This window comes from Branchiostoma floridae, chromosome 1 (genome assembly GCF_000003815.2).
Source record: "Branchiostoma floridae strain S238N-H82 chromosome 1, Bfl_VNyyK, whole genome shotgun sequence".
In the NCBI taxonomy this organism is placed as follows: Eukaryota; Metazoa; Chordata; class Leptocardii; order Amphioxiformes; family Branchiostomatidae; genus Branchiostoma; species Branchiostoma floridae.
In genome coordinates, this window is record NC_049979.1 from 28,612,543 (window position 1) to 28,623,988 (window position 11,446).

At 42.8% G+C, this 11,446-nt stretch overlaps 1 protein-coding gene across 1 annotated transcript in view; it reads right to left on the reverse strand.

Moving 5' to 3' along the window:
• The window catches only part of LOC118420901 (BTB/POZ domain-containing protein 6-A-like), a 10,000-nt gene extending 705 nt beyond the window's left edge, over window positions 1–9,295 (reverse strand). The window contains exons 1-3 of the mRNA XM_035828012.1: window positions 9,182–9,295; window positions 3,213–3,361; window positions 644–1,202 (exon numbers count right to left, since the gene is read on the reverse strand). Of these exons, the coding sequence (XP_035683905.1) occupies window positions 644–1,202; window positions 3,213–3,340 (687 nt within the window). The 5' untranslated portion in view covers window positions 3,341–3,361; window positions 9,182–9,295. The remainder of the gene's footprint in view (window positions 1–643; window positions 1,203–3,212; window positions 3,362–9,181) is intronic.
• Window positions 9,296–11,446: the final 2,151 nt, after the last annotated feature.

The following is an 11,446-nucleotide window of genomic DNA, read 5'->3' on the forward strand; positions in this document are numbered from 1 at the left end:
CACGTGCGTATTTCCTGACCTCTCTCCATCCCAGACTGGAGATGTTCCATTCGTCCGGGATGGGGGAACTTGGCTATTCTAATCTAAGTAATCTAACATTGTCAACATCGCAAGAGGTCTCAAAACACAGTATTCATCCGCGACACCGTCCCCAATAGTAGTTCAGGTATAAAGTAGAGCGTCGCAGTGCGGCTGCAGTTTCGTGACCTCCGCTGGGGGTCAAATAAAAGTGCCTTTGAAAAGAAAGCAAGCCTGCAAATGTATGCTGATTTTCAGATATTTCGCAGATTTTGCCATAAACTTCAACGCATCAAATTCTGGTTAACTGCTCCTGCGCCCTGTGACAAGTTTTGAGGCGTCGAACCTCCTCACTTTGGGGTCCTTGACCATGTAAATACTCATAGGCCAAAAACTGTGTTCCGAGACCATAAAACAATCCCTGTACATATGTGAATACGTTTGGTACCGCATCTGTAAGCAGCGACACCTATCGCTATAGCCCTGCAGTGCAATATGAAGCTGTCGAATTTACCCCGAGGAAGGTGACGTGACAGACAAAGGTTAAGATAAAACAAGGGTTGTGGAAAAAACAGTCTCTTTATTCAATGACGTACCAACCTGAAGAAACTATTCACATACTCACCTGAGACATCACCTTCGGCAGGTAGTCCTCCACCTTGTCCGCCCGACACTCCGCCAACAGCCAGTCCTGCAGCGCCTGGAACAGGACGAACTCCTCGTCCACGACTAGCGAAGAGTTCTGCAACAGTTCTATCACGTACGGCAAGTCCAGGTTCAACCATTCGGGCGTCTTCATGGCTTTGGTCATCCGTAGCGAGAGAACTTCGATACACTGCGTTTCAAGCTCTGTCAGGGAGTACACTTTTGCGTAGTGTAGCCAGAGTAGAGCCGCTCGCACGTTTCCTTTCATGACTTGCCCTGTCATGTACTTGTCGCATACCTCTCGCACGGGTTTCACGTCGTACTTGTCGGCTAGGAACAACAGTGGCAGCGTTGTCTCGATGTCAAGGTTCACTCTACCGCAGTAAAAGAAGCGAAGGAAGTCGCCGAAGACGGACTCGCACTCGCAGGACTCCTTGAGTTGGATCTCTTCCTTGGAGGAGTCTGTCCAGTGCTCTCCGGTCAGCATGGTGCGGAAGACATCGCTGAGGCGGGCTAACATGAACTTGTGCGCGTGGTATCTGTAGGTAAAACGGGAATTTTAATTAATTTCCGGGCAGATTTACCGGTGCCATAACATAGTATCAAAGCTGACCAAAGAGTTTAGCCGACCGGGAGGTATACTCCATTCATGGTGTGTTTTTCTAGTCTACATTGCCGATTTCTGTTGTGTGTGTTTGTTTTTTACAGCCGCAATCACTGCCACTCTTTTTTAATGAATCTTAATCATTGTTCATCGATTAAATTCAGTGGTAAAACTGCGATTTCTAATAAAGTTGTCTTGTATCTAATGTGGGGCCGAAACTGAGGATGTGACATTCCATGTGCCCATCTTGTTTGTAGGGGTTACGTATTTTATACCCCTGTTTCCCACGTCAGTGTGACCGCAAGGACAACATGGCGAAAAATTCGCAAAGTTGCCGCAATAATTTGTCGCCAATGCAGTGAAGTACCCGATTGAGTAAGAAACGTATGAAAACATTCATATGAATACACATACAAAGGAAACGTATTGCTGTCAGTTCCGCCAGCTAAAAGGACCTAGTTGCAAAATATATGACATACGAATATATTCTAATATTTCAAGAAATCTCAGCCTCTAGGCAGACATCTGTACCACAGATGTCATCACCTTTAGCGAAATCAAATTGTGCTCGGATACAGAAGTTGTAAATTTCAAGTCTTTTTTCCCCCAAGACTTCAAGACTCCTAAAAATGTTCTTTGTCTGTGGCGAACTACAAACTTGTCGTAAACATTCCAAAGAAAACACGGAAAGTATTTCATTTGTGGACACGTATACAATAGATACATTCCCGAGATTTTGCAGTCCTTCTACTTAATATATCTTCTCCCGAATTCGTCTTAAAAGTACTGAACAAACGACAAGAGACAGTAAAAGTTGACAGGGCTGTATAAATTCCGAAGCACTTAGCTGATAAGTGTCACATCAATTATCCCCCTGCAGTAAAGATTACGTTAGTACTGTTGAAAGGAATATCAAGCCTGGCGAGAACACATACGGCGACTTTTAATTTCTTGCTACGATTTAAGAAATCTTCTGCTCACAAGAAAGATTGTAAAAAACAACAACAAAAAAACATATTAATTCCAATCTCAAATTCTCTAACTCAACCCAAGCCGTCGTAGGCCTGGTGCCGGGACGTCCTGATATCATTTCCGAGAAGCTGACGCAGATTACATTTAACATAACATACCCGACTTCCTTCCTATTGTTTAATCGCTATAATTGTTGCATTGGCGGCCAGTTTCCCTCTCCAAGTTATTGAAGATTTCGTCCTGATACATTTCCGAGAAGCTGACCTAGATTATAACATTTACATCAACGAAAGCAAGCTACCTAAGGCAGTTCTGTGAAATGTTGCCAAATATCCGGACTACTAACGGACAACCGGTGGGTGGGTGGGGGCGTTGGTGGCTGCAATCAACGTCAATTCCAAAGTCAAAAATGAAGAACCTATTGTTCGGTATACCATACTCAATGTGTTCAGTCATTTGTTCAACCTTCCTGACGACTTTGATTTCATAATGAAGGCAACTTTTGTTTGGCCAAACTTTTTTAGAGGATGTCATCCATATAATCAAATTGACATAGCCTAATCGGAAAAACAGCATTTCTTCCCCAGGACCGCTCCAAATCTATTTGCTGCTTCTCAGTTGTTTTTCAGAAAAAAAAAATTTGACCGACAGGTAAAAAAGAAATACTATTTTTTAAAAGGTCTGGGGTGAAGATAGACGGCTTAAATAACCAAAAAAATAACAACCTGAGGAGTTTATAGTGGTACATTTTATGCAACGAATTCCTTCCTTTGATTTGTTACTAATGTTCTGAATAAGAGACATTGTTTTTAGACTGCCCGAAGTTATGTGTATGTATGTATCTAAAGGGCAATACTTACAGGTTTGTGATAGCAAAACCGGTATCATTTTTTCTCGGGACTTTTTGTAATGAAAAAAATGTACAGGGTAATCCGAGAAGAAAGAAATAAAATTGGTGTGGCCTAGCCCTTACCTGTCCTTCCCCACCACTAGCACCACGTCACTCAGGTCGGAGCTGTTGTAGAAACACTCGAAGCTGGCCACAAATTCCCTATGGTCCCCCACGGCCTCTCGCTCTCTCTCCGTCGACTCCGAGCCCATTGTAGCTGCCGTCTTTTCCAGCTGTGAAAGAAAACATATCATCAGTTTTTACTGCAAAGTAGCTATAGTTCATTCTTAAGTACAACACTCAGTGATAGAAGTTTGACTTTTAAAAACGGAGGGAGCGACGTTTTTAGTGCCAGATTAATCATAGTCATTTAAACAAAATGGGAGATGGACCGGAAAAAAGGCAGCCGGAAAGAAATAACTTTTACAAATAGTTCTGAAGATTAAAAAAGGTTATAGTCTCCAATACAGACTTCTAGCCAACGTGTTAACTCTCTCTCTCTCCTGACATTAGAAAACGTTAGCCCAAGAAAATCGCGAATCAGCACCCACCCCCACCCCCAAAATAGACATTGCTGCTAGAAGTCTACGAAGCCAGCGCGGGAACTCCCTTTCCCGGCTTTAGAGAACCTTAACCCATGTTAACCCCCCCCCCCCCTCTCCCCCGCCAAAAAAAAACAGAGACTAGAAACACACCATGAAGGGAAGAGAGCTCACGGAGCTAGGTCTCGGCAAAGGCGTTATCTCATATAACGCCCATGGTCTCAGAGGCCTGCGTGGACAAAGACAACTTCTCGCCATTTTTGGACGGTACGTTTCTGCGCCCGATAACCTCAGAGAATGCAAAGTTCAGTTGAGGTGAAATGAGGTCACCCCCTTGCACACCTGTAGCTTGTCTCTATAGTCCGTGGGTTGTGAGGGATAAGGGTTGAAAGACGACCTATAAGTGTACTCTGAGTGGTGACGCGTATACTGGGGGCGTGCCTCACTGTCTGTCATATATAATCGTATACGCGGAACTGCACTATTTGTAGTGGAAATAGCAAGTCACTTAAGCGTAGATTTTCTAGTTTCACGAAGCTTCGTGAAACTAGAAAATCTACGCTAGGGAACGCCCTAACCTTTTACCTGGTAATATGTATTATAAGGAGAAAAGAAAAAGAAACTGTTAATGAGATTTCAAGGAAGATTTATGTATACTTAGAATTCGAAACGAGGAAAAGTGCCACTTACTTTCTGGGACTTAAGAGTACTTGAAATTGCAATGAAAAAAAGTGTATGAAAACAAAACGACGACAACGAGAACTCGTCTATATATGTGTACTGAACCACAGCTTGGAAACTGTGAACCTTGACAACAATGACGTCGTACAGAAGGAACTTCACCTTAACTGTTTCGCCATTGTTCTCTTTTCGTGCACGTCACGATCAACTTGACAGTCACACTAAATGGTTGACATTCTAGCAAGGATTATCTTGTTTGCACACACACGAGGATGAACTGAACTGACCTGACCTGAATTGAACTGCACCCACACCCACCCACACCCACCCACACACCCACTAACACAGAGCGAGCGAGAGAATGAGTTAGAGAGAGATAGAGATAGAGATAGAGAGAGCGTGAGGGAGAGAGAGAGAGAGAGAGAGAGCGTGAGCGAGAGGGAGAGAAGTCACCTAGTAATGACGCTATTGTACGGTTTAACCGTTACTAGTTGTAGTACGAGAGAGAGGGAGAGAGAGAGAGAGAGAGAGAGAGAGAGAGAGAGAGAGAGAGAGAGGGAGAGAAGTCACCTAAGCAATGAAGCTATTGTACGGTTACTAGTTCTACTACTCAGGCCCAGCCGTGTTGTAATACCCCTGTCACATTATCCACGATCTTCGGGCGTATCGATGGAAGATCGGCCATATTTAAGATCCTCGGGCGATTGCCGCAGAATCGTCGTCCGATCGATTTTCGCCAAATGTGACAGGGGTATAAGAGATTGCATTAGTCATTTCGGATAGACACGAAAAGGCGCTGGCTCTGTGTATGAGTGAGCCTATGGTCTTAGCCTCAAGCGTCAAAAAAACCTCTGCATGTAAAAACGTCAAAGAACCCAACACAGTTATCGAGAAGAGTAGGGTACGGAGACCGGGCATTGTACGACCACTATATATAGCCACTCTAACAAGACACACAGACACGTCAGAAACTATACCCCCATGTTTCAGGGAGATAAAAAGCGCCCAACTTTTACCTCTTCTGTACCTACTAAAATGGCGTCACCAGAAACATTAACCTGTCTGTAAATTGTAACGCTAGTTCACTTTTATCCGTGGGGTAACCTTTATCCGTTGTTTGTCAAAACAGCACATTTAGGGATATCACTGTTTGACGGACGGTTGTTTCAAATTGTAATTTTTTTCAAAATATATCAGTTTGAACTAACATTTCGTCGACATGATAGCCCTAAGTACCTTGTTTTTGAAAACAACGGATATAGGGTACCCCGCGGATAAAGGTGAACTAGCGTTAAATCATGCCGTGTGAGCACTGATGGCGGGAATAGATACGGGCATGGAAATAGGGTGCGTTCCGAAATGTCTGTGTTCCTGAAGAAGATAATTAGGCGGTTTTAAAATCGCCGTAAAGGACACGGACTTATTTCCTGTGATTCGTGGGAAAACAACCTGTGGGAAAAGAAACTGTCAGTTTTGTGTGGGGTCGCGAGGTTTAATTGCAAGGTATTTGGCCCAGACCCAGAGGGCATGGGTTCGAATTCTGTCATGCATGCTACCGATCTTGCATTGTGCCTTTGGTAAAGGGCTCTTAACACAACTTTCCTCACTCAACCCCTCTGGAAGAACAAAGGCTATGCAAAAATGTAAATGCAGAAACTTTTGCGGTGCTTTAATGTTCATGGTTTTCGCGGTGGCCGCTTCACCGCGAATTCAATACCACCGCGAACATTTTTCCATGGCAGTAAGAGACTGCAGTGCATAGTGCTTAACCGCGAAATTAAAACCACCGCCAAAAGTCCATTTTTCCGCTACCGCGAAATTAAATCTCCGCGAACTTAAACGCATTTACAGTATTGTGATTCCAGGTGTAAAAATGGGTACCTGACTTCGGTTGGGGATGTAAAAGGCGGTAGAAGGAGAGGGATGGGCTCCGCCGTCCAATACCGTGTCCTAGACACAGAGCCTCAGAGGATAACAACAAACCACTGTCCTTTAAAAAGTCTCAAATGGCCAAGGGATTACTACTAAATTTGTTTTTCCGTATATGCGTTGTATGTGGGATAAATGAAACAAGTTACTAACTTTGGTTGCTGTGCCACATTGTTCTTTTGTTTGAAGTAAAGAAAAGAGAAAAAACAACAACTCATGGTGACATGTGAACAGGAATAACCGAGTTGGTACAAAAAGTCTGCGCTACGACAAGATGATACTTTAAGGATGTGAAATTCTCTTCTAAGACACAGACTTCCTTCCTGCTCGCAGTGACTTAACACTGGTAAATAAAATGCGAAACACGTCGTTGACAGATTCTCAGGACTTCCCAACGGCTCGTTGGAGATTTGTTTGTCATGTTGTTTCGCATTGGTCCGCTTAATTCTCACGACTCAATGTTTATGTCATGCCGCGTGAGATACTGAGTTGCTTTCCTCGAATTTACACCGGAAGACATACCCGCACCCCTCTAGAACAAAGACTATGCAAATATTGTAATCTGAGGACGAATGCCATAGAATGTACATTGACACACATTGTATAGAGAAGAGAGAACTGTATATGCTTGTACAAAACCTATTCCCCTAGTTCGTACACTCAAGTTCTGTAGAAAAATTCATATTCCTCATAAAACTAGACAATCCATCGATCATAAAACATATCTGTTCTTTTACCTCCACCATAACTGAAAAGCGAAGAGAAGTTGAATTTATATATAACGATAGTTTGATTTTGTATCTTATAATTGTATTTCTTCAACATGTCTTGTTGTGACCTGTACTTAGCCCGGTGCGGTAAAAATGTGCAATAAAGATCTTCATTCATTCATTAACAATTAAAGCGGGTATCTCACAGGGTTGCGCCCGTTGGCTTTAAATTATTGCGACGACTTTGCCAATTACGGGACATACTCTTTTGACTAAAAAACCTAATCTCCAAGCAGATCTTGCGGTGGCATACGATAGTATCATAAGCTTGGGAGGGAAACTCCTCTGCTGGCTAAACTCCTTCCCAAGCTTATGATACTATCTTATGCCACCGCCAGTTCTGCTTGGATATTAACAAAAACCAATACGTAGATCTGGAATTTCATTTTAGCCAAATGTTAACGTGGCCTTGTAGGTAACAACCGTAAAACGCACACGTGTGTACATTTCCATTCAATACCGCAACCGTAGTACCCAAGGTCCCAAGGGAGGGGGGCATTGCTGTGCTATTGTTTCAAAACAACGGTTTGAACAAAAACTCAATCTATGGCATTTACGGTAATCATTTCACCTCATGTCGGGACAACCTCTCGAGGGAGAAAACAAAGAAATGGTGGGGGAAACGGTAACATTTCCTAGCTTTATTGACACGACAAAAAGTAAAGTGACTTTGTATGGTACCGGTCAGCTAAAAAAAAAAGAAATAATACAGAATAGAGATAAAAAATCTACTAGAAATCTACAGACAATCATATTAGGTGGAGGGGTAATTTCTAATTTCTTTTAGACCATGTTGATTCAATTATATGGATGATATCACCGCACGCATTATTTTTCGATCGTTCTGAAAAAAAAAAAAGGTTTGCACCATAAAGCGTACAAAGTAGTTGCAAACTGGGAAAAAATATGCCGTAAATTGCAAAATAAATATACTAGTATTGAAGAATGGATAATAACGTCGCATAACACCAAAGTCAATTTCAAAGTCAAGAACAGAACAAAAATGGATGATCTATTTTTTTTGTATACCGTTATTATCTGTCTTCAGTCATTTTTTCAACCTTGTTCAACCTGGCATTCTTTCCGCACGCTCGCATCAGTTTTATGGTTCCCAGAGGATGTCTTCCATATATTGGAATCAAAAATAAATATATCTTGTTTCAACATTAAAAGATAAGATATAAAATGGCGAAGGCAAACATTGGATACCAAATGACAACGCCAGGAAATGCTTTTTAACAGCCCTTCCAATTTCGCGCCATATTTTCCCTTAACCAAATGTGCATCACTACCCTTCGTGACGTCAGCACGCAACCCAAAATATTGGAAACGGATACGGGTGCTGTTTTGACACGGAGATTGAACTGGACATGACACCGGATTGCACGACTGACTACTGTTGTAATCTCGCTAAAAGCAAAAAGGAAAGACCCCCAGCCGATATACCTCCCTCTTACTACAGGGATTTACAATTTGCATAAAAGGCGAGCTAACTCCCGAGAGACAAAAAAAGACAAATTACCACCACAGCTGACCAATTTAGTATCTGCCGCGAATCAACTAACGGCACGGCGTGGTGTTATTATTACCTCTCATAACATATTCTATGTGAGTAGCTTACTGATGTTGTATAGAATTTCTGAGGGAACCTGATTTTTTATGGCAAGATGGGTAAGGTGATATCGAATAATCTTTGTGGTCAACCTAATATGATATGCATTGAATCACAGACCCAGAATGATAATTACCGAGGACTGGAATAGACCAATACAACACACGCGCGGCCACATATAGCACCACACCAAATAACAAGAACGCCTGTATGGTAATCCATCCTCTAATACATGCTACGAATATTTTCTGAGCGTGACACATACTGTTTTTTTCTGTGCCCTGTGACGATTTTATTTCAAAAATCACATCTGAACCCTCTCGCACTTGTGTTGTGTACCGTTAGCATTAGGGTAATATAACAAGTGTATACCACAATGGCTATGATCAACTGGGCCACGCAATCACATAGCGAGACAAAACCGCTTGCGTGTTGGCATATTCACTATTCCCTTAGGTATAACAATAACGCAAGACTGCGTGATTTTTCTTAATGATACACAAAAGAAAAGCCCCTCACCTGAAACTTGGTACAGGTATTTAAAATCTTGTCCGGGAATGACTGAACGCTCTTTTGTTGACAAAACGTTGGACGCACGCCGCAAAGCACCCTGGGTTGGGAGGCTGTAAATTGCCCCTCCACTTGATACTGATCAGCTGGGATGGGTGATGACGTCACTCGGAAAGCCCGCCAAGGTTGAACAGTGTACGTCGTTGGTGTATCCTGTTTTCAGAGGGGACGTGACATCGATTTGGTGTAATGGTTAAGATTTTGTGGCCCAGAACCGAGAGGTTATGGGTTTGAATCCGGCTGACATGGTGCTACATTGGAATAGACACTTTACACGACTTTCTTGACACAGGTGTAAAAATGGGTACCTGATTTCGGTTGGGGAGGTAAAAGGTAGTGGACGGAGAGGGACTGACCCCGGGCCGGCCCGTCTTCCAATAGATATCGTGTCCATATATTTAACATCTGGCGTGACATACCAATATGGTTGTGGAAGAACTAAACTTTACGTGACCAACACCAAATTTAATTGGGACTTACCCCATCTTGTTTACCAACACAGATGAACTTTCATGCTAAAATGCCAATATGGTATTTGTCTGAGACAGAGTTGATAACAACCCACTATTTGCATTCAGAGATAATCTCCAAGCAGATCCACGGTGGCGAGCCCGTTTGACTCCCTTTGGCCGGATATACTCCTTGGCCAGCTTTGATACTGTCTTGTGGCACCGTAGGATCTGCTTGGAGATTATTCAGAGAGGGATATCGTATTAGAACTACTAGTATATTTTGTTTTCAAGTCCTCGAACCATTGGCATTGTGTCAGGTTGCGACATTGTTTATTAACGCATGTGTGGAAACGGGAGTACTAAGTATTTACCGGTCGTTTTAGTTACCAATGGTCCAGAACAGTCACCCGCCTTGGAGGTCTTCACGTTCGATTGACGGTGTCCTTCGCATGTTTGAGTTTCAACTCCCCAAGACCAACTACACCTGACAACATAAATAATACCGTGTTTGTATGTTACGCCACCTCCTTGGTTACGCTGAAGGGTCTTTGTATAACATCGGTAAATAGTACAGACCTGTACATAATTAGATGACAGTGGCAGAAAAACGCCGTATTTCAGGGTTATACGGCCGGCTCCGTAAACAATACAGATATGGGATACAGAGTGTTGACAGAATAACGCCATATCTCACCGTTATCCAACCCGGACTCAGTAAAAGATATACACTGTATGAGATACGTGGTGTTGACAGAAGAACACCATGTAGCACGGCTGTACGACCGACTCAGTACTGTATAAAGAAATAAGTTACAGATATGAAGTAACGTTACAGGGTGTTGACACAACCTAACAATATTGAGCTGAAAATTATATGATCCGAATCCGGAGGCTTGGCCATGGGGCGTTTGGTACGTCATATCAACACAGCAAAATCCTATAATCTTGTTTACAAATTCAAGTGGAACGTGGCATTTATGTCGGAATAAAATATAGTGTGGACTACATGTTAGAAATGTATAACCCGTCCCTAACACGGCGAAATGGTAGGGAGGTAAAGATAGTCAGAAAGCCTTTTAGTCCGTACTATATGGCCGGCTGATTTTATTACATGGATGGCATCCTCTGGGCACCCCCGAAAACTGATGCGAGCGTGCGAAGAAAAGGCTTGACAAAAGAAAGAAAAAGAACGTTGCATTCACTATCAAATCTAAGTGGTCTGGAAGGATAGATAATATATCAAAATGTTGCACCTCCCCAGCCCCGCCGCACGTGAGCTGTTGGAGCGGATGTGTGGAAGGTCCTGTGGGGAAGAGTGTGACACCTGTCTGCAGCGTCCCCTGTCGAGACTTGCACGTACTGCTTCAAGCACGTAATGCTGCTTACCTGTGTAATGCCATTATTAATGGAGACTTGGACACTGCAAGAACATCCGGGCCTGGGATCTGGATAAGCCTGTTGTTTGCAGCTCAGACTGCTATGTTGGGTGTCATATGGGTCTATTCTCAAGCTGCAGATAGTTGTAACTGTTACATGAAATAGTGCAATATGCAATTAGTGCAATATATTAGTTTTGCCATTGTTTTGTGCAAATAAGTTTAAAGAATTCTAAAACAGTCTGTATCTCAGCAGGCCGACGCACACGATTGTTCTTTTTAATATGTCTTACCTTGGGCCCTCTGAACGTCGTAAGTCCAGAAAAAGGGTTGACCTAGGTACCTTAATCTTTCATCTTGTAATTGTATGTCTAAAGCTCAATAAA